Here is a 23,374-nt window from a genome sequence, read left to right on the forward strand (position 1 = left end):
TCACTCTGTTACCCAGGCTGGAGTGCAATGGCATGACCTCAACTCATTGCAACCTCTGTCTTCTGGAGTCAAGTGATTCTCCTGCCTCAACCTCCTGAGTAGCTGGGATTGCAGGCATGTACCAATACGCCTGGCTGATTTTTGTATTTTTAGTAGAGACAGGGTTTTGGCTTGTTGGTCAGGCTGGTCTCGAACTCCTGACCACAGGTAATCTGCACACCTCAGCCTCCCAAAGTGCCGGGATTATAGGTGTGAGCTACGGCGCCCATCTACTTGGTTTTTAAATGATTCCCTTGTATCCTGTCACCTGTTGCACCGATTTAATAGTTTCCAGGAGCTCTTTTGTAGACTCTGGGATTTTCTAAGTAGACAACCATGTCATCTGCAACAAGGGACAGTTCTATTTCAGTTTCTGAGTCTACGCGCTGTTTATTTCCTCTCCGCGCCCTGCCGTTGTGCCTAGAACTTTAGCACTGCATTGAGTAAGAGGGAGAGTGGACATCCCTGCTGTGTCTTGATCTCAGGAAGGAAATATTCTGTTTTTGCCCATGAAGTATGATGTCACCTGTGGCTTTGCTAACATCATACTTTATCAAGTATGAGAGTTTTTATGAAAGATGGTCTTTATCAAGTTGAGAGTTTTTATCATGAAAGGGTGTTGACTTAGGCCAAATGCTGTTTCTGCAGCTGTGATACACACATGGGATTTTCTTTGTTAGCTTGTTAGTGTGGTGGGTTGCATCAGTGGAGCTCTGAATATTGACATAGCCTCACATTCCCGGATGAAACCTCATTTGGTCAGAGTTTATAAATCTTCTTCTATATTGCTGAATTCTGTTTGTGAATATTTTATTAAGGATTTTCTCATCTCTATTCATGAGGGTTATTGGTCTATAGATTTTTTGTTAACTTTGGTTTTGATATCAGGGTAATATCAACTTTATAAATGAATTGGTAAATATTCCCTTCTCTTCTATTTTCTGGAAGAGGATGTGTAGAATTGGTGTTAATTTTTCTTTGAATGTTTGGTAGATTCTCCTGTGAATCCATCTGGCCTTGAAATGTCTTTCTGGGGAGTGTTTAAATTGCAAATTCATTTTCCTTCCTTGGTATAGGGCTATTGAATTATCTGTTTCACACTGGGCATGCTGTATAGTTTGTGTTTTCATGAAGTGGTTCATTATGTATAGCTTTAATAATATATTTAAAATAAAGAATCCATTATTTTTCCTGGATTTTATGATTTGTGTGGAGTTTCTCTATTTTTTTTTTTTTTTTTAGACGGAGTTTCGCTCTTGTTACCCAGGCTGGAGTGCAATGGCGCGATCTCGGCTCACCGCAACCTCCGCCTCCTGGGCTCAGGCAATTCTCCTGCCTCAGCCTCCTAAGTAGCTGGGATTACAGGCACGCGCCACCACACCCAGCTAGTTTTTTGTATTTTTAGTAGAGACGGGGTTTCACCATGTTGACCAGGATGGTCTCGATCTCTCTACCTCGTGATCCACCCACCTCGGCCTCCCAAAGTGAGTTTCTCTATTTTTACCTTTTTATTTTATGATTTTTCAGTCTAAATAAATATTCACCTTTGAACCTAGCTTCTTACGATTGTAATTTTATTTGTATTTTTTTCTTAAAGAAGGTTCCACCATCCCCCAAGACATGGAGAATTCAGGCTGAACAGAAGCTGGGTGTGTCCAGCCCCTAAGGTTTGTTTCTGGCATTAAATGAAATGTGCCTTTGAATGAAACTGAAATGCGTGGAGTGAGTTTCCAGACTCACCTGGGGCCAGGTCTCCAGGCCGTGGTCAAGCTCTTACTGCCGTTTGAAGCGAAGTCCCCTAGGAACGAGGGAGGAAGTCAGTCGGCTGCGCTGGCTGCTGTCGGGTCGGTGCCAGGCGGTGAGCGTCACTCTTCTGAACTTCCACAGCAGTCATGCTTGTTTTTTCAAAAAATGAAAAAAGAGAAAGCCAACAAAGAAACAGGATGGAGGTGTTTGGGTTGGGGAGTCACAGGGGCCTCCCCCGGAAGGTCCTGCGCCCTCCCCAAAGCCGGCCTCCGGGAGTTCCTGGCGTTCCCACACCCCGCAGGCCACTCTGCAGGACCCTGGTGGAGGCAGTGCAGACAGGAAGCCGCCCGGAGATAACGCTGCAGCTGGCCGGGCAGCCTGATTTGCTGGGCTGTCTGATGGCCCAGGCCGAGGCTTCTCCCTGCGCCTGGGACTGCTGCCGCCTCTCTAAATAGCAGCCATGAGGCGCCTCGGGGCAGTGTCCCCGAAGGTCAGCGACGGCCAGGACGCCCCGTTTGCCTAGTGTGTGCTCAGGTAGGACATGCTGCTGCCTGGGACTGCAGCTGAGGGTTTGAAGGTGCTGAGACCCTGGAGAGGAGAGGCAGGTGGGGGTCCAAACAGGGCATGAGGTGGGCTCAGGCTGGGCGAGGAGGATGGGAATTTGTTCCTAGATCCAGGCAAGAGATTGAATCTCAATAAATCTGGCACCAGAGTTCCAAAGTTTGATTAGTTCATGGCGGAAATTCATGGAGCCTATTGATGAGATGGGTTCAGACTGATGAGTTACTGGATGCTGGAGTCACCCTCCCGGGTGGCAGATTTCAAAGAGCCGGAGACCCAGAGGGCGAAGCCATCTTTGCTGATTCCAACCTCAGTGCAGTACTTGGTCGCACAGCCTGACGATTGCTCCTGTGCAGCGTCTGAGGGGTCAGGCAGACAGCAGCCGCCACCGCTCTCAGGGACCAGCAGCTCTGTGTTGGGGTCAGGAACGGGGATCGGAGAGGTGAGGGACAGGTGGGTCTTGCAGTGGCAACGTTGAAGGGAGGGACTTTGAGTTCAGACGGGGTCATCTCGAACCAAGTCGGGGCCTCCTGTCTCCAAAACCAGAAAGGAGGAAGGTTTCCTGGAGCAGCCGCCTCCTGCCTGGGTGCCTTGCACTGGGCACTGGCTGGCTGTTTAGAGCTGGGGTGATATGATAGTTTTCACTTTAGAGATGAACCTTTAAAACCATCATGTGTGTGTAGCTGGAATTTTGGCTTGATGGGAAACACTTTGCCTGTGGTAAGCAGAGCAGTGCCCCAATCTTTCACAGCTACTCGATTTTATTTAGAATTTTGAAAAATCCATGTGCCAGGGAAGAGAGCACAGCAGCGATGTGCTGATGGCTGTGGGACGAGGAGAGGGCAGGGGTCCCTTCTGACTCTGTGCCCCTGGTAGGAAGCTAGGAGGAGCTCGTCCTGTTGTGGGGTGGGATCCCAGCTGCCCAGGAGGGCACACTGCCACTGTAGGGAGGGAGACGCTGCAGGGGCTGGGCTGGGGCAGTCACGGTGAGACGGGCCTCCCCATGCTTCGGGATGTGGTTCTCAGGAGGTGTTTGTGGTGCCTGTAAGAGGCTGGACGTTGCTGTGGCTACTTAATGAAAATGTAGAATACCCTGTTTAGCAACTGAAGTCATGATTTTTTCCCATTGTCTCTTTCTTTCTTTCTTTTTTCTTCTGATGTAGTCTGGCTCTGTTACCCAGACTGGGGTGCAATGGCGTGATCTCAGCTCACCTCAACCTCCACCTCCCAGGCTCAAGCGATTCTCCTGCCTCAGCCTCCTGAGTAGCTGGGATTACAGGCATGCACCACAGCGCCCAGCTAATTTTTGTATTTTTATTGGAGAGGAGGTTTCACCATGTTGGCCAGGCTGGTCTCGAACTCTTGACCTCAGGTCATCCGCCCACCTTGGCCTCAAAGTGCTGGGATTACAGGCATGAGCCACCATACCCAGCCCCATTGTCTATGTCATTTTTAACATGAATTTTTTTCTCAGGATCCCATGTTTAGCACCCTCTCCCTGGCTTATCAAGTTCTGCCTTTTCCATTGATGGGAGGGTCTAAGTGTCTGAGGCCCGGGCTGGGATGCTGTTCTTAGAGAGGTCTGAAGGAGACGTGGCTTCTCCGTTTATAAATGAAATTCCTCTTGTGGGAAGGCAGGCAGTGGGCGAGACCTCTGGGAAGTGGAGGCGCTTTCAGAGGCCTGGGTGCTCTCACTCTGTACCACCTGCCTGGGCTCCTACTGTGCATCTGAGAGCACCAGATGCAGGGCCTGGGCCTCCTCTGTGCCCATAGGTCTAGGTGGGGCCTGTCGCAGGAAAGTGGACAGGAAACCTGTGAATGGGTAGCGGGGTCAGTGAATGAGTGGAGCGAGGGAAGGCACGAGAAATCCTGGCTGGGGCTGCTCTGGGGGTCAGTGGATGAATGAAGTGAGAGAAGGCATGAGAAGGCCCGGCCTGGCTGCTCCGGGATCAGCGGGTGAGTGTGAGTGAAGAAGGCATGGGAAGGCCCGGCCCGGCTGCCCTAGGTTTCTCCCACCACCTACTTACCTTCTCTTGGGAGATGGAGACCAGCCTTTGCTGAACTCTTAGGGCTTCTGCGGTGTGAGGGCGGTAAAAGCCTTGCTGAACACCTGGTTCTATCTGGACAGAATCATTTCTAACTAGAGAGGAAATTCCCATGCCAGCCTTCGATTCCTGAGACATTGAAAAAAAACGTCTAAACCCAGTTTGCATCCTGCCAACGCTAAGAAGTGAGGCTTGCTGTGCGCAGAGTGGGCGGGGAGCAGCAGCTTCTCACCGCTTTCAGGAGCTGCTCGGGCAGCAGCTGGGTAGACGATGCCTAGGAGTTCAGTGCACCAGCACGCCGGGCACAAACCGTGTGGTGCCCTTTTTACTTTCTATTTTCACTTTATCGATTTCGTGTTTGGGGGACGGAGTCTCGCTCTGTCACCCAGGTTGCAGTGCAGTGGTGCAGTCTCGGCTTGCTGCTGCTTCCACCTCCCGGCTTCAAGTGATTCTCTTGCCTGAGCCTCCTGAGTAGCTGGGATGACAGGTGCCTGCCACCATGACCAGCTAATGTTTATATTTTTAGTAGAGATGGGGGTGTCACCATGTTGGCCAGGCTGGTCTCGAACTGCTGACCTCAGGTGATCCACCCGCCTTGGCCCCCCAAAGTGCTGGGATTACAGGCGTGAGCCACTGAGCCTGGCCCATTTCAAGATTATTAGGAATTTTAGGACAATGAGAGCAGGGGCCTAACCCATGTCTGCAGACTGCCTGTCTGCCTGGGAAAACCGCGTGGACATTAGATATGATGAAGATTCTGCAAACACAGAAGCGCCGTGAGGGAAGAGCAGGAGGCTCTATTTGCGATGCGATTGTGAACTTTGCTTCTGTTGTTTGTTCCTTTATTCACTCATTCATTCGTTCACTCAGTTTGGTGCCTGCTAAACTGCGGGCGTCTGAGTGCCAGAGACCTTTAAGAAGCTGTAGCTTGCACAAATCACTTGCACATGGACCCAACGAGGAAGGAAGGTGGAGGATTGAAGTCAGCTGGTGGGATCCTGGGTTTCTGCTTTTCAGTCGTCCTTATTCTAATATCCGCGTGGGCACAGGGGAGCAGGGTGTGGGCAGAAGCAGCAGGTGAGGGATGTGGGGAGAAGAGGCTGGAGATGGGCTGTGGGTGAGGGGTGTGGAGGGGAGGCTGGAGGGAGGCTGTGGGTGTGGAGAGAGGCTGTGGGTGTGGAGGGGAGGCTGGAGGGAGGCTGTGGGTGTGGAAGGAAGCTGGAGGGAGGCGGTGGGTGTGGAGGGAGGCTGGAGGCAGAGTGCCCAGTTGCATGGCTGGGTGGTGGAGTTGGGGCTGATTGTTCACCTCTCCATATTGCATTGAGGAATTGTAATATTGTACAAGGTTGTTTTGGGAATTAAATCAGTTATGTGTCCACATTTGGTATACAATGTATAAGAGCTCCTTTTCTCTCCATCAAACCCTATTTTTAAAAAGTCCCTTGCAATCATGACTGGAGGAGGAAGGGGGGCCCTTCCTTTGGTGCGTGGGGAGCTGAGAGCCGGGAGAAAGAGGAAAGCCGCCACAGTGAGGGGAAGCCCTGGCGTTCAGCCCCACCCTCACCCCGCGCTAGTCACACAATGCTGGGAAGCGTTCTTAATGTCTCTTTTCTTTGGCTTCCTCATCTGTGGCGCGAGCCTGATGGTGCAGATCTCTGTGCAGTGATGGGAGTTATTTTTCTCCAACTCAGTGGACATTCTGCAACTGGCCCTTTACCAGGCCATTTCTACGAGGGACTCTGCAGAAGAAGCCAGGTCCTCACCTGGTGCATGATGCCCCGCACTGCAGAATGGCACTGGATGGAAACGGTCTCCCTGTGTCCCTTCCATGGGAGAACCGACACAGAGGGACTGTGCAGGGCACAGGTGTTCTCAGATGAGGAGCTTCCAGCCCTTTCCCTGGACTGGGAGCCCACGGGTGTAATCACAGGAGGATCAGTAGCTGCCACTGGACGAGCGTTTCCATGTGCCACACTGTCATGGTGCCACAGGCGTTAATTTCCTCTGCTATCCCTTAGAATAGCCTAGCTCCATTTTATTTGATTTTGTTTTGTTTTATTTTTTTGAGGCGGAGTCTCACTCTGTCTCCAGGCTGGAGTGCAGTAGCATGATCTTGGCGCACTGCAACCTCCGCTCCCAGGTACAAGTGATTCTCCTGCCTCAGCCTCCCGAGTAGCTGGGATTACAGGCACATACCACCAAGCCTGGCTAATTTTTGTATTTTTAGTAGAGATGGGGTTTTGCCATGTTGGCGAGGCTGGTCTCGAAATCCTGACCTCATGAGCCACCTGCCTCGGCCTCCCAAAGTGCTAGGATTACTGGCATGAGCCACCGTGCCCGGCTGTTCCTATCTCTGTTTTAAGAGAAGAACAGGCTTGCAAAGGGCCTTCAGTGTGACCAAGGTACTGGGAAGTGGTTCAGCAGACATGTGGCTGCCCCTCACCCATGGCCTTCAGGATGCCAAGTCCCGGGAGGCCTCAGCCACGGCCCCTCCATGGCGCAGGAAGGCAAATGCTGGCCTGCCAGCCCCACAGTCATGAGGGTGAGCTCCCCGCCACCGGCTGTACCCTCCCTCTCCTTCCAGCACCTGCCAGTGGCATGCGTTCTGCCTTCATAAGATTAGATAATCCATACACTACAACCACATAAAGTTGAGTAAAAAAGGCACTGAAGACTATGTATACTGTGCTGTGATATCTTATCAAAAGCAAGCAAGGCTGGGTGTGGTGGCAATCCCAGCACCTTGGGAGGCCGAGACAGGCAGATCACTTCAGCCCAGGAGTTCGAAACCAGCCTGGGCAACGTGGTGAGACCCCCATCTCTACAAAAAAGACAAAGATTGGCCAGGCATGGTGGCACATGCCTGTAGTCTCAGCTACTAGGGAGGCTGAGGTGGGAGAATCCTCTGAGCCCAGGAAATTGTGGCTGCAATGAGCCAAGATGACACATTGCCCTCCAGCTCTGTCCCCAAAACAAAAACGAGCAAACCTGACCAAATACGGTTTAAGAACAAATAATGTAGGAATGCTCCTTAAACCCTGCCAGAGGAGGAGTTCATGTTCGGGATGGCGTCCCTCAGGGGAGGCCATGTGGATGGGGGCGGGGCTGGGTCTTTGGGGCTGTCGAGGCAGGTGCGCTCCCAAGTGTGTGCTGTGTGGTTAGGCCTCATGATCCTGTAGCTGTATACACACATTAACTCCGAATGAACCAGCAAGTGAGCATCAAAAATGGCAGCTGGAGGCATAGTCAATTGCTGAAGCTGAGCGACGGGTACATGGAGGTTCATGGTCCTGGTTTTGTGTGTATTTGAAATTTTCCATCATGAATGTTAGTAATGATGAGAGCCTCAACAGGACAATGCCGGGCCCCATGATGGCTGTGTCACTCCATGGGGTGGGCTCCCACTCACACTCCTTCTCAGCGGGAGCTGGGAGCCCCCACTTTCCTCCTGGCTTCCCTATGCCTGCCCTTTGTGAAGTCATATCTGCTTCCGATTCCTGTGGATTCTTGCAGGATGTTTGAATAAAGAGGGGTGTGGGCAGTTTCTGAATTAACCCGTTTCCACACACTCAGGGGGGCCTGGAGTGGTGGGAGTGGAGCCGAGATTTGAGCAGGACCTTCGGTGACAGGCTGGCATGTGGACCATCATGGTGTAGCCAAAGCTCATTGCTTTACTTTTTGTGACTTTGAGCTTTTGTTTTTCTTTCGTGTGTGTGTGTGTTTGAGTTTGAGACAGGGTGTCACTCTACCTGCCCAGGCTGGAGTGCTGTGGTGTGATCATGGCTCACTGCACCCTCAGCCTCCTGGGCTCAGGTGATGCTCCCACTTCAGCCTCCACAGTAGCTGAGACTGCAGGTGTGTGTCACCACACGTGGCTAATTTTTTGTAGAGATAGGGTTTAGCCGTGTTGCCCAGGCTGGTCTCAAACTCCTGGACTCATGCAGTCTGCTGGCCTCAGCCTCCCAAAGTGCTGGGATTACAGACGTGAGCCGCTGTGACTTTGAGCTTTAAAGGACTTTTCTCCCCCGAGCCATTCTTGAACACGCAGCATGAGAGGCGGCCCTGGCTTCAAGGCCTCTAGGTTTTCACAGAGGTAGGACAGGTTCCGTCATCTTCGGCAAGTGACGCTCTCCAACCTGCACGCCTAAGCTCTGGCTCCACCCTGCCTCTAACACTCTCTCCCTTCCCCCTCCCTTCATTAACCCTTGCCTCAGTGGTAAAGGACATAACATGGATGTTCAGGGCGCTGATGCTAGCGGTCTCCACGTCATCCTTCCATCTATTACCATTAGAGGGGATTTTTTTCAGATTTGGGAGAAGGGTTTCAAATGACTTCCCTTCAAGTTGCAGGGCTGCCGTGGGCATCCTGGCCTCCACACATTTCTGGGAGGACTCCTCGAGCAGCAGGACTTCCGGCTGCAAAGGTGATTCCACAGGGCCCTGATTTTCGGGGCAATGTCCAGACCCCCCTCCCCTGGCTTTTGTAGCGGGGCTCTCACAGGGCTGTTGATGTGGGAATCCCAATACTGCAGATGGCCTTTCTCTAGCGGCTGAGTAGGAATTCTCTGTGTAGGAATCCAGATGGAACTCCTTGGGGTGGGCACACTGTAGACCTTCAAGCAAGGCTCACTGGCCGGGGGTGGCATGCTCTCGGTGCCCGGTGCCTGACCCTGCCACTGGAAGCCTCTCACTGGAGGCTCGTGACCGGTGCTTGAGTGAGCGAGTGGCTGAGGAGTACCCGTGGGGGCCCAGACAGCCCTGCCAGGTACCAGGCGGGCTGTGCCCCTGGCCTCGGAGGCCTGCTTGCTGTCTCTGGCAGCCGGCTACTGCAGCTCCCATCTCTGTTCATTATTCCTCCTCCGTGTAGGAGTCGGTATCCTGCGCTCAGGATGAGGGGACATCTGGCCCTGGTGGGCATTCTGATCAGCCTGGCCTTCCTGTCGCTGCCACCGCCTGGACATCCTCAGCCGGCCTCTGAAGACGCCTGCTCTGTGCACATCCTCCTCCCTGGCCTCAAAGGTAACTGCTTCCTGGACTCCGCGCCGCCAGGCAGTGGCCTCCGGGCGGCTCAGAGACTCCCACGCAGCCAGGCAGTTCCGCGGAAAAGCACAAAGCCCGGGAAGCTCTGCCCACCCCACTGGCCCTGAGTTGCCCCACCTGGAAATCAAGGACTGGGTGACATGATATCTAAACTGTCTCTGGCCATGGGATTCTCTCATTCTGAGGATAGCAATTTACTTGCAACTCAGCCCTCTCCAGGGGGATCTTGCGGGAAGGCACCTGGTGTTCATGTCAGGCCTTGCACGGGCGGCCTCCGTCAGCCTCCCCGTAAGATGATCCCGTTTGCACTATTTTACAGATAAGGGAATTGAGGCTCGGAGAATATTTGCAATTTGTGTAAGGTCCCAAAGTGTTTCTGCATTGCTTCCTGGGAACCCTTAATATTTTATTTTAAAAATTAAAAGCAATCCCTGGTGGTCTAGTGGTTAGGGGAAAAAATAAGAAACATTTTTTTTCTTTCTTTTTTTTTTTTTGAGACGGAGTTTCGCTCTTGTTACCCAGGCTGGAGTGCAATGGTGCGATCTCGGCTCACCGCAACCTCCGCCTCCTGGGTTCAGGCAATTCTTCTGCCTCAGCCTCCTGAGTAGCTGGGATTACAGGCACGCGCCACCATGCCCAGCTAATTTTTGTATTTTTAGTAGAGACGGAGTTTCACCATGTTGACCAGGATGGTCTCGATCTCTTGACTTTGTGATCCACCCGCCTCGGCCTCCCAAAGTGCTGGGATTACAGGCTTGAGCCACCGCTCCCCGCCAAAACATTTTTTTTCTTGTTGCTTTGCTGTGTGGCTCTGGTCGGGGTCTCTTTTCAGCTGTGTCTGCCCTGCTGTTGGAACCAAGTGGACCGCCCTGCTGCCCAGCCCAGCCCAGTGGCTTCTGTGCTTTTAATTCTGATTGATGTGCTTGCTTTAGAAATGTTGAATTATGTTGGAAGCAACTTAAACTGCTGGATGTGTACGGCTCTCTAAGAAGTTTTGGTGAAAGTGCTTTGGCCCCTGACTTCATGGTAGCATGTGTGGGTTTGTGAGTAGAACCTTCAGCTTTAAATTGGAAGCCGTGTCTGTGGGAGGTGGACTTCGGCTGTGGAGGTCATGTCCCCATCTGACGTGGTGGGTGCCCCCGAGTCCCAGCCGTTCTCTTCCCTGCACTTTGCCAGGTCTGTGGCCTGCACAGGTGGGGGCCGTGGGTTGGGGTCCAGGGTCCCTTCTGGATGCTGCCTTTCCCAGGTGCTGTTGGGAGGGTCCTTCCCGGCCTCCACATCCTGGGTCCCCTGGATGTGCTGCCATTTCCCACATGGGTAGGGTCCCTTCCCAACCCTCGCAGGCTGGGAAGTAGGGCAGGTCTGCGTGTGCTGGGTCAGCCATGCTGCGTGATGTGTCACCTGTCTTCCCAAGCTTTGGCCTCTTGGTCTGTGAGGCTGGGGAGGTGATGCCGGTTTTGGGCTCTGTGGGGATGCAATGGTGGCACCAGGAGTGGACACACAGTGACCCGGGACCCAGCCCCTGCTCCCTGCTCCCTGCTCTGGGACAGTGACTTATAAGGCACTAACCCTGGGCAGGCTGCGAGCCCGCCCGGGGTGCAGATCAGGTGCCTGTCCAGCACATGTCCAGCGAGTCTGCAGGGGAGAGGTGAGCACCAGGGCGAGGAGAGCTTTGAAAGGTTGAGGACACCCGGTGTGTCAGGAATTGGTTACCCAGCAGAGAAAGTGTTGTGTGCTAGCGGACCTTGTCCCTGCCGGCTGCAGCAAGTGCCATAGCACCCCAGGGCCGTTGGAGGTCAGAGAGGAGAGACCTCATCCTGGACGGTGCCTGCTTCTAAGGAAACAGACACATACGTAGTCACCATTCATTTGTTAGACAAATGTCTGTTGAGAATCTACCAGCCAGGCTCAGGGCTGGGATAAAGAGGCCACTGCCTGTCTCCTCACAGTCCCGCCATTCATCCCCGGACATGGGTGGCGTAAGGTCTGAGAAACACAGCATGCGCCCCCTCCCCATGCTGCCCCCTTGCGTTTTGGATCCTGAAACTTCTGCTGAGTCCACATTTGGCTGAGGAATCCTCCTGGGCACACACGCCAGGCTCCGCTGACTGCTGGGGTACTTGAGATGACTTTGATTTGCCATTGCAGGCCTGACAATGATACATTATGTTTAGAGAGAATGACAACTCCTTTTAATGGGAAGAAACAGTCTTTTTTTTCATGACCAAAAAGTGACTGTAGGAGGGAAAACATTTATCTGTATTACCAAATGTGTTGCCCAGAAATTGGAAAGGTCATAGTTCTTCTTATAGGTTTTATCAAATTAATTTGTTTTTGCTTACTGTTTTTGAGACGGAGTTTCCCTCTTGTTTCCCAGGCTGGAGCGCAGTGGCGTGATCTTGGCTCACTGCGACCTCTACCTCTTGGGTTCAAGCGATTCTCCCGCCTGAGCCTCCCAAGTAGCTGGGACTGCAGGTTCACACCACCACGATGGGCTAATTTTTGTATTTTTAGTAGAGACAAGGTTTCGCCATGTTGTCCAGGCTGGTCTTGAACTCCTAACCTCAGGTAATCCCAAAGTGCTGGGATTATAGGCATGAGTTACTGTGCCCAGCTTACCAATTAATTTTAAAATCATTTACTGTCATTCCTTAAAACAACATTGATAAAACCAGTAATGGGGCCTGAACAGCATGTGCTGTGGGGGGTTTGCTCTTCTGAGACCTGTCGGCCTGTCTGTGCCTGTCTCCCACTCTGTAAAACGAGCCAGGTGGGCTGAGGTCCCGGCTTTCCCCTCTCTGACCTCCCACGGCCTTGGAGTGCCGTGACACTTACTGTGGCCAGCAGGGATGAAGTCGCTGGCGCACAAGTTCATGCAGCCTGAGGAGCAGTAGCATCACCGTCAAGGACTGTCCACGGATCTTCCTCCACTGACTGTGGATATGTCACAGTTTCTCAGGTTCTACATAAAGCGACGGATGTGTGCCTCCCTGGCTGGTTCGGAAATGACCCCAAATGTGATCTAGGCAAAAGATTTTTGTTCATAGATTTGTACGTGATTTTCAGGGAAGCCAAGCAGATAGTGAATGCCGGCCACATTTTCTTTGTTTCTCTGAGCGAGGAGGGAGCAGTATTGTGGTGATTGTGGAAAGTGAACCAGACAGTGGAAATGTGCACCTCTCCTGGCAGGGAAGTAATGTGTCATTAAAACTTTATAGAGCCAATCATCCTGCAAAAGGAAAGGATGTGGGAAAAATGGCGTTGTGCTCACTGGGTCTACATGGTAAAATGCACGGAGTTTACAGCAGGGAGGCTTATAGAAAGCCTGCTCTGGAGTCATTACCTGCAGGACCATATATCTTTATGAACCCTGGGACCAGTGGAGAATGAACACTTCCAACCCTGACAAATGGGCCAGATGCAGTGGCTCATGCCTGTGATCCCGGCACTTTGGTAGACGGAGGTGGGTGGATCACAAGGTCCGGAGTTCGAGATCAGCCTGGCCAACATGGTGAAACCCCATCTCTACTAAACATACAAAAAATTAGCCAGGCATAGTGGCAGATGCCTGTAGTCCCAGCTACTCGGGAGGCTGAGGCAGGAGAATTGCTTGAACTTGGGAGGCAGAGGTTGCAGTGAACTGAGATCGCGCCACTGGACTCCAGCCTGGGTGGCAGAGGAAGACTCCGTCTCAAGAAAAAAAAAAAAAAAAAAAAAAAAAAAACAACCCACAAAACCCTGCCAAGTTGTGAGCAGTGCTTAGAAACAGCCTTGGTTCTTCAGATGCATGGACAAGGCGAGTCTGCAAGGCAGAGGCAATGGGGACCGCAGAGAAACCAGGGCAGCCCCGCCATGGACGGGAGGCCTCTCTACTCTCTGGTCCTCAGTGCTGCTGGGCCTGAGCCAGGGATTTAAACACCGTTTCCTCATGACAGCCAGCACGGCGTCTTCCAGGGTGGATTTCCTTCAGTCCTCATCAGAGCTGAGGAGGGCCAGGCTGGGCGGGCTGACACTGGGTTTTGCACAGGGAGGAAAGTGATTTCTGACTCCAGGGTGGGCTCCCCACACTGCAGGCACAGCCACGAAGCATTTGGGGTTCCTGCCACCCACCACTGGCTGCAGTGCGCCCAGCCTGTTCGACTGCAGACAGAGGTCCATTAAGCAGAGCCCTTGAGAGATGGCAGTTAAGTGGATTTTGTGATTAGCTGAGAGATATAAAGAAAATCCATGTTAAATCCTATTCTTTAGAAAGCCTTACTGTTTTTAATGACTTATTATTCTTTCTTTCCTGCTTTAGTAACCAGAGTTTGCGGGATTGCAGGCCTGAGGCACCATGCCTGGTCCTTATTTATTTATTTTTGAGGTGGAGTCTTGCTCTGTCACCCAGGCTGGAGTGCATTGGTTCGATCTTGGCTCACTGAAACCTCTGCCTCCTGGGTTCAAGTAATTCTTCCTGCCTCAGCCTCTTGAGTAGCTGGGATTACAGGTGCCAGCCACCATGCCCAGCTAATTTTTGTATTTTTGGTAGAGATGGGGTTTCACCGTGTTGGCCAGGCTGGTCTCAAACTCCTGCCCTCAGGTGATCTACCCACCTCAACCTCCCAAAGTGCTGGGATTACAGGCATGAGCCACTGCACCTGGCCCCTGCTAAGTATTTTTGTAGAGATGGGGTCTTGCTATGTTACCCAGGCTGGTCTCAAACTCCTGCCTTCAAGTGATCCTCCTGCCTTGGCCTCCCAAAGTGCTGGGATCACAGGCGTGAGCCACTGCATCTGGCCAACAGTTAAAATCCGATGAGAGACAGGCAGATGATGCAGGTGGAGGTCAGTCAGAAGCTGTCATGACAAGCTTGTCCTTCCTGCTTTCTCTTTAGGAGGAGAGGGGACAGGGCGAGTAGTCACACTGGTTAGTGACTCGTTCTGAGGTTTTGATGCCTGAGGAAGGCGTGGTAAAGACACACTGGCACCAGCACACCCCAGCTTGGGCATGTCACTTATTCTCATAGCCGTGTCTCCACCTGTAGAGTGGACATAGTGCCCGCCCCACATGGGGGGAGGGTTGAAATTATTATGCAAATAAGTCAATGCCAAGTACGAGCCCCAGGGCCTTTATTAGCAGTGTGAGAAGACCCCGGCAGGCCTGCTTTGTGTTACTTCTCTGTGAGCACTGATGGAGCACCCACCTTCTTCCTGGTGCTCTGGGGCCCCAGGGTTGGGTGAGATGGAGCTGTGTCTTCTCCAGGCTTTCGGCCAGTGGGAGAGTGCAGAGCGCTGTCATGTAGGCGGTGTGAAATGCTTCCTGAAGGAAACATTCTTCTGCCTCATCTTGGGCACCGTTGGCCTCCGCACGGGTGGTCATGTTGTCCCGTGGGCCCCAGCCATGGAGTCCCTGGGCTGCCTGCGCCCCAGCTCGCGGCTGGCTCTGCCCACACACCTGGCTCTCGTCAGAGCCTGCAGCCTTCCTCCTCGTCTGTGCACCTGCTGACCCTGTCTTCGGAACACGTCTGGCTGAGCACCTGGCTGCCCTGCTCATCCAGCAGCTCGGCCTGGACAGCTCAGACGGACGTTCGGATCGTGTCGTCTGAAGGGCGGCACCTTTGTTGAGGTTACTGCCTCATTTTATTCTTGCGTCCCGTGTTGCTAATGAGAATCTTCTGTCAATCTGATTCTCACTCACAGGCTCGCAGTCTTCAGAACCTTCCCCTCCTGCGGAGCCGACACAATTTCCTCTTTATTCTGGGTGTTCTGCGGTGCCGTTACGACATGTCTGAGCTCCTTCTCTCCGGTTGTCCCGTGCGGTTCTCCACCAGCCTTTCGCTGCGTTCTCTCAGGCTTTCCTCAATGCTGGGGGTCTTCTCAGCGGTGAAGGCTTTTTCCTCTTTCCGGAGCTGCTGCAAGATGGACACTGGCATTCGCGAGTTTTTCCTTCAACTCCCAGCTTCACAGCCTCAAACACAACAAGCAAAGCTGCAGAGTCAGCGCCACCCTGGGAACACGCTTCCCCCTGACCCGCTTCCCGAGGGCACTGAGCCTCTCCTAGACCCGCTCCGCCAGCGTCTGTCCTCAGTTGCTGCGGACCGAGCGTCTGCCCCGGGCCCCGAGGCCGCCCAGGTCACCGGCCACACGGCCAGCGTCCCGCGGCGCCGCCCTTCCGCCTCCTTGTTCTCCTCCGTGATGCTGGTGCCCCTCAAACCTCGGGGGTTCGTAATGCCGAGTTCATCTTGTTAGCGGATATTTCTGACACTTCTCTTTCCTTTTTACGAGATAGGAAAGCAAACTTGAGAGCGACTTGGAGCCTCTGGGCGGGGAGTGGGTGTGGACGGTGGGTGGCGCGTGGCTGTGGTTGGTGGGCGGGAAGTTGGTGTGGATGGGGGGCGGGGAGTGTGGACAGTGGGCAGTGCGCGGTTGTGGACGGTGGGCGGCGCGTGGGTGTGGATCGTGGGAGGGGAGTGGACGGTTCGCAGCGTGTGGATGTGGACGGCGGGAGGCGCGTGGGTGTGAACGGTGAGCGGCGTGTGGGTGTGGATGGTGCGTGTGCCCTGGGGAGTGAGTGTGGACGGTGGGCGGCGCGTGGGTGTGGACCGGGGGTGGTGAGTGTGAATGGTGCGCCAGCCAGCAGCAGCCTAGGGCTCTTCAGCAGGTGGCCCTGCGGGGCTGGGGGTGGGACACGGGGATGAGGTGGGGTTGTGCCGCCTGCTGTCGTCGCTGTGCTTTTCTTCTTGTTACTTGATTTCAATGGAATGTTCCCTCCATGAAGCCAGATAATCAGCTTTGGGGATTTTGTGGCGGGATCTTTAATTTCAATTGAGCCTCTCTGCAAGACAAGGTGCGGTTGTAGAGTTACAGAGAAGTAAACTTTATGTGAACGCTGGCACGATTGTGCAGAGCGGCAACGAGAACATGCACATATGCACACACACGTGTACACATACAGGCACACACTGCACGTGCACACAATGCACACACGATCATGCACATGCACACACACGTGCACACATGCACACACACGCATGCTGCACATACGCTCACATGCACACACGCACACTGCACACACACACATGTATACACACACACTGCCTCTCTGCAGCTGTTCAGTGGAGGGATAGTGCAACGGGTAAGGAAATGCAGCCGTGTAAAAATGAGTCCAGAGCAGAGTCCCAGCCAGCAGAGCAGAGCGGCTCTGTTGAGAGAATCCGGAGGAGGCTCGGGAGAGCTAGCTGAGAAGGCGGAGCCTGGACAGGAGCCACTGACCAGGCAGGCTGGGCAGAGGGCACAAAGTAAGGAAAGAGGGTCCAGATAGAGTCACACTGAGGATGGGCTCAAGTACTGGATGCGTCATTTACAGCTAAATCTAGGGACATGATAGAATTCCATTTGCTTCAGGACAATCATTTTGGTGTGGATTAGAGGCGGGTGCAGACTGGAGTGGAGGTGCTGGTGCCCACGGGCCTTCCTGGGGCCCCTGGCCTCACTGCGCACACCTCTGCACCACGCACATCTCTGTACCGCGCCCCTCTCTGCACCAGGCAAATCTCTGCGCCGCGCCCCTCTCTGCACCAGGCACATCTCTGCGGCGCGCCCCTCTCTGCGCCGCGCGCCTCTCTGCGCCGCGCCCCTCTCTGCACCGCGCACACCTCTGCACCGCGCCCCTCTCTGCACCGGGCACGTCTCTGCACCGTGCCCATCTCTGCACCGCACCCATCTCTGCACCGCACACATCTCTGCGCCACGCCCCTCTCTGCACCACGCCCCTCTCTGCACCGCGCCCCTCTGCACCGTGCACACCTCTGAACTTCGCCCATCTCTGCACCACGCACACCTCTGCACCGCGCACACCTCTGCAGCGCGCCCATTTCTGTACCGCGCCCATCTCTGCATTGCGCCCCTCTCTGCACCGCGCCCATCTCTGCACCGCGCCCATCTCTGCACCGCGCTCATCTCTGCACCGCGCACACCTCTGCACCGCGCACACCTGTCTGCACCGCGCCCATCTCTGCACCGCGTACATCTCTGCACCGCGCCCATCTCTGTACCGCGCCCCTCTCTGCACCAGGCACATCTCTGCACCGCGCCCATCTCAGCACTGTGCCCATCTCTGAACCGCGCACATCTCTGCACTGCGCCCATCTCTGAACTGCACCTTGCAGGAGGTCTCCACCAGTAATTCACACTCTGTCTCCTGCCGCTGGTGACTGAGCCCCAGAAGCAGGTGGACGTGCCCACCTGGTCGCAGCAGCCCCCACGGTGGAGGCCATGGCTGAGCAGAAGCCTGTGCCCTGGTGGGCCCACGCTGTAGGGGCAGGGGAGGCTGACATAGCTCGGGAGTGCTAACCAGATGAAATGCAGGGAGAGGCCAGGGCAATGCTTCCATGGGGGGCACCTGGAGTTCCTGCTGCCCTTCTCATTGATGTTAGTGTGGGAGAGAGCTGGCATTTAGATGGTGCTTGGGGGGCACTATATGCCCAGAGGCAGACTAGGAGGAGCACCCCCAGAGGGGGTGAAGAAAAATACAGGCTCTTTCTAAGAGAGAAGGTAGGTCAGGGAGAGAAAGAGCCCTGAAAACAGAATTGGGGGCACACAGGGTAAAGGCTGGGATGCAGGTGGGGAGGGGCAGGGAGAAGGGGTCTGGCAGCTTGCAGGGACGGGGTCAGAGAGGAGAGCCCCTTCTAACTGTTCTTTCTCCACAAATCACTCTGGGATGCTGTGCTGGCCAGAACGAGCTGCTAAATGGATGTGACTTCTTCCACAGGAGATGCGGGAGAGAAGGGAGATAAAGGCGCCCCAGGACGGCCTGGAAGAGTCGGCCCCACCGGAGAAAAAGGTACCTGCATCCCCAAGCCAGGCTGCAGAGCTCTGCGGATGGAAGCTCCGCTCCTGCTAGGGCCGGGTTGGGAGGAGGGGGCCGTGGTTCCAGAGAGGACAGGCCCTGCCTTCTGGGTCCCAGGGAGGCAGAAGGCAAGGGGCAGGGAGGAGAATGCTCCTTCAGCAGTACTCCTTGTGCTGACCTGTTTGTGGGGCCCCAAGAAAGAAAGTGTGCCTGGGAGTCAGCGCAGGCTCCTGGCCTCTCTAAGCATCATCTGTACCACACGAATAACAGCTTCCAGATCATCTGTGAGCGCTGAGTGAATCAGTGTAGTTATGAAGGTGGCGTGGTAAAGGATGCAGACAGGACCCTCATCGCTTTGTGGCTGTTTCCTCCTTAGGAAAGTCCCGTGATTCTGCCTGCCTTGTGGGACTGTGCGGACGCTCATGGGAGCTGGATCATACATGTGAAGGAAATGTGTCATATGTGTAGAGTAGCCGCACAGTACATGGCAGGGTAGACTACATGGTGGCCATTATATTCAGGATATACTCCTTGTTACTGCTTTACAGTTTTAAAAATATGTTTTCTTTCTTTCTTCTTTTTTTTGAGACACAGTCTCATGCTGTCACCCAGCCTGCAGTGCAGTGGCACAGTCTTGGCTCACTGTAACCTCCACCCCACAGGTTCAAGCCATTCTCCTGCCTCAACCTCTCAAGTAGCTGGCGTGTGCCATCATGCCCAGCTAATTTTTTTCTTCATTTTTTAGTTGAGACAAGGTTTCACCATGTTAGCCAGGCTGGTTTTGAACTCTTGGCCTCAAGCAATACATTTTTTTTTCAAGTCATTAAAAATTGTCTCTAGAAATGCTTGCTCAATATGTACACATCATTCTGTGAGAATATATACTACACTTAGCCAATCCCCTGACCAGTCTTTTAACATTGGAGAGTTGTTTCCAATTAAAAATTATTATAACAACACAAATATAGTTAAATATATATTTAAGGCCATGCACTGTCTTTTTGAAACGTTTTGAGGTATAATTTATGGACATTCCCATTTGGAGATTACAGTACAATCAGTGTTGACCATCACATCCACCTGTAGCCTCATCGTAAGCAAGAGCTGGAACATTCTTATTTCACTTAGCACCATGCCTTCCAGGTCTATTCAGGTCACAAACGGTAGGATTCTCTTATATTTTAAGACTGAATAATATTCCACTATAATTATGCCATGTTTTCTTTATCCACACATTGGTCAATAGACACATAGGTTGAAACTGTAGGTATCTCTTCAAGACCCTTATTTCAGCCCTTTGGCTGTGCACCCAGTAGAGATGCTGCTGGAGCATGTGCCTGTGGACTGTTTTCCATTCCCACAGCGAGGTAGAAGGGCTCCCCTTTCTCCACATCTTCTCCAATTCGTGCTCTCCTTTGATGTTTTGTTACCAGCCATCCTAACAGATGTGAGACGATATCTCATTGTGGCTTTGTTGTCTCTTTTCCTGATGATGAGTGATGTTGGGCACCTTTTCGTATGTCTGTTGGACACCTGTATGTCTTCTTTAGAGAAATGTCTGTTCAGATTCGTTGACCATTTTTAAATTGGGTTATTTGTTTTTTGGCTATTGACTTTTATGAGTTCCTTATCTGTTTTGGATAATAACCTCTCGTCAGATACATGGTTTGCAAATCCTGTCTCCGGTTCCAGAGGCGCCCTTCCGTGTTGTTGATTGCTTTCTTTGCTGTGCAGAAACTCGTTAGTTGGGTAGGTTAGTCCCGCGTGTTTACTGTTGCTTTTGTTGCCTGTGCTTTTGGTGTCATATCCAAAAATCTATGCCAAGACCAATGTCAAGGAACTTTTCCCTTACGTTTACCTGTAGGAATTCTGTGATTTCAGGTTTTACATTTAAGTCTTCTATTTTGAGCTGATTTTTATGTGTGGTATAAGACAATGGTTTAATTTCATTTTTCTCGCATGTGAATATTCAGTTTTCCCAGTAGCATCGCTTCGTGCCTTTGTTGAAGATGAGTTGGCTCTGTGTGTGTGCATGGCTTATTTCTGTGCTTTCTGCTCTGCTCTGTTGTCTACGTGTTTGATTTTCTGCCAGTGCCTGTTTGAGCAAGTATACTGGTTTGATTACCATCTCTCTAGAATACAATTTGAAATCAGGAAGTGTGGTGCCTTCAGCTTTGTTTTTCATGCCCAAGACTGCATTGGCTATATATGGCCTTTTATGGTTTCATACGAATTTTATGATTTCTTTTTCCATTTCTGTGAAAAGCGCCTTTGGAATTTTGATGGGGATTGCACTGAATCTGTAGGTTGCTTTGGGTAGTACGGACATTTTGAAATATTAATTTTTTGGATCCATGAACATGAGATATTTTTTCATTTATTTGTGTCTTCAGTATTTCATAGTTTTCAGTGTGCAGGTGCACAATACTTCCTGGGTTAAATTTATTCCTAAATATGTCATTCTGTTTGGTGCTACAGTCAGGGAGATTGTTCCCCTAATTTTTTTCAGGTAGCTCATTGTCAGTGTATAGAAATGCTGCTGATTTTTATGTGTTGGTTTTGTATCCTGCAACTTTACTGAATTTATTAGTTCTAAGCATTTTCTAGTGGAGTCTATGATTTTATTTATGTGAGATCATGCCATCTGCAAATAGAGCCAGCTTTACTTCTTTGTTTCCAATTAGGATGGCATTTGTTTCCTCCCTCCCTCCCTCCCTCCTTCCTTCCCTCCCTCTTTCCCTCCCTCCCTTCTTCCTTCCCTCCCTCCCTCCCTCCCTCTCTCCCTCCCTTCCCTCCCTCCCTCCCTTCCCTCCCTCCTTCCTTCCTTCCTTCCTTCCTTCCGCTTCCTTTCTTTCTCTGTCTTTCTCCCTTTCCCTTTTCCTTTTCTCTTTCTTGCCCAAGCATTCTGGCTAGGATTTCCAGCACTATATTGAATACAAGAGGTGAGAATGGGCATCCTTGTCTTGTTTCTGATTTTAGAGTAAAAGCTTTCAGCTTTTCACCAGTGAGTATAGCTATTTTTAATATCTTGGTCTTTTAACCTCTCTCCACTGAGTTTCTGATTTTATTTAAGTTTGCTGTTTTTTCTTAGTCTGGCTAAAGGTTTGTCCATTTTTTTGCCTTTTCAAAAAGCATTTCCTTTTTGTTGCTTTTCTAGTCTCTGTTTGATTATTTCTGCTCTGCTCTTTGTTATTTCCTTGCTTCTGCTAACGTTGGGCTTTGTTTGTTTTTCTCGTCCCTTATGGCATAAAGTTAGATTGTTTATTTGCAATCTTTATTTTCCTCCTATGTAGGTATTTATTATTACAACCTTTCCTCTTAGAACAGCTTTTTGCTGTATCCTGTAAGTTTTGGTATGTTGTGTTTTCATTTTGATTGTTTCAAGATATTTTTTGATTTCTTTTTTAACTCATTGATTGTTCAGGAATGTGTTGTTTAATTTTCTCATGTTTGTGAATTTTCCAGTTTTCCTCCTCTTGCTGATTCTTGGTTTTATAATGTTGTGTTCAGAAGAGATGCTTGATGTGATTTCAGTCTCCTTGAATTTGTTAAGACTTGTTTTGTGGCCTAATGTATGATCTATCCTGAAGAATGTTGCATGTGCGCTTGAGAGAAACGTGTCTTCTGCTGTTGGAGGGAATGTTCTCTTTATGCGCTTTAGCGCCATTTGGTCTCAAGTGGAGACTGTGTACAATGTTTTCTTATCGATTTTCTGTCTGGGTGATCTTTCCACTGTTGAGAGTGGGGTACTGAAGTCCCTACTATTTGTGTATTGCTATCTATTTACCCTTCAGGTCTGTTAATATTTGCTTTACATTATTTAGGTGCTGCAATGTTGAGTGAGTATATATATTGATAATTATTATGTTTTCTTGCTGAATTGACCTTTTATCATTACATAAAACCCTTTTGACTCTTGGCTACAGTTTTTGACATAGCCTATTTTGTCTGATATAAAATAAATATAGCTACTCCAAATCTGTTTTGGTTTCAATTTGTGTGGAATATCTTTTTTCATCTCCTCATTTTTAGTCAATGTGTGCCCTTAAAGCTGAAGTATGTCTTTTGTAGGCAGTCTATAGAGTTGAGTTTTCCTCTTATTTTTTTTGTTCGCTAACCTACATTGTGTCTTTTTATTGGATCGTTTAATCCATTTGCATTTAAGGTAATTATTGATGGTTAAGGATTTACCATTGCCATTTTGTTAATTGTTTTCTGGTCACTTGGTAGATCCTTTGTTTGTTTCTTCCTTTTTTCTGTAGTAGTGTGCTTTGAGTACTTTTTCTTTATCCTTTCTGTCTGTACTAGATTTTTTATTTGCGGTTACCACAAGGCTCATATAAAATGTTTCATAGTTATAACAGTCTATGCTAAACTGATAACAACTTAGCTTTGATCACATGCAAGAACTCTACACTTTTACACCCACCCAACATTTTATGTTTTTGATATCACAATTTACATTTTTTTTTATTGTACATCCATTAACAAATTATTGAGCCAGGTGCAATGGCTCACACTTATAAATTCTAGCACTTTGGGAGGACGAGACAGGCAGATCATGAGGTCAGAAGTTCAAGACCAGCCTGGCCAGTGTGGTGAAACCCCGTCTCTACTAAAAATACAAAAATTAGCTGGGCGTGCTGGTGCGTGTTTGTAGTCCCAGCTACTCGGGAGGCTGAGGCAGGAGAATCGCTGGAACCTAAGAGGCAGAGGTTGTAGCGAGCCAAGATTGTGCCACTGCACTCCAGCCTGGGTGACCGAGTGAGACTCTGTCTCAAAAAAAAAACAAAAACAAAAGAATAAACTATATTAGCTGTGTGTGGTGGCATGTGCCTGTAGTCATGGCTGAGGCAGGAGGATTGTTTGAACCCAGTATCTGGAGGCTGCAGTGAGCTATAACGATGTCACTGCACTCCAGCCTGAGTGAGAGAGAGACCCTGTCTTTAAAAACAGAAACCAACAAATTTTTGTCACTATAGTTATTTTTAATATCTTTGTCTTCTAACCATTATACTAGTGTTATATATGACTTACACATAACCATTACATTCTCAGAGTATTCCAAATTTGACTACTGCTATCATTTGAATATTTGCCCCTTCCAAAACTCATGT

General features: G+C 50.9%; 1 protein-coding gene across 2 annotated transcripts in view; it reads left to right on the forward strand.

The window, feature by feature from the left end:
• The first annotated feature begins 2,041 nt into the window (after positions 1 to 2,041).
• COLEC11 (collectin subfamily member 11) overlaps positions 2,042 to 23,374 on the forward strand; it is a 43,366-nt gene continuing 22,033 nt past the window's right edge. The window contains exons 1-4 of one of the 2 annotated variants that reach the window (XM_010350078.3): positions 2,185 to 2,319; positions 8,736 to 8,815; positions 9,259 to 9,410; positions 18,180 to 18,251. In XM_010350078.3, coding sequence (XP_010348380.1) covers positions 9,281 to 9,410; positions 18,180 to 18,251 — 202 coding nt within the window. In that variant the 5' untranslated portion in view covers positions 2,185 to 2,319; positions 8,736 to 8,815; positions 9,259 to 9,280. Of the gene's footprint in view, positions 2,320 to 8,735; positions 8,816 to 9,258; positions 9,411 to 18,179; positions 18,252 to 23,374 lie in introns of both variants that reach the window. The other variant, XM_003939424.4, reaches the window with a different exon arrangement.

Source organism: Saimiri boliviensis, chromosome 1, assembly GCF_048565385.1.
Source record: "Saimiri boliviensis isolate mSaiBol1 chromosome 1, mSaiBol1.pri, whole genome shotgun sequence".
Taxonomy (NCBI): domain Eukaryota; kingdom Metazoa; phylum Chordata; class Mammalia; order Primates; family Cebidae; genus Saimiri; species Saimiri boliviensis.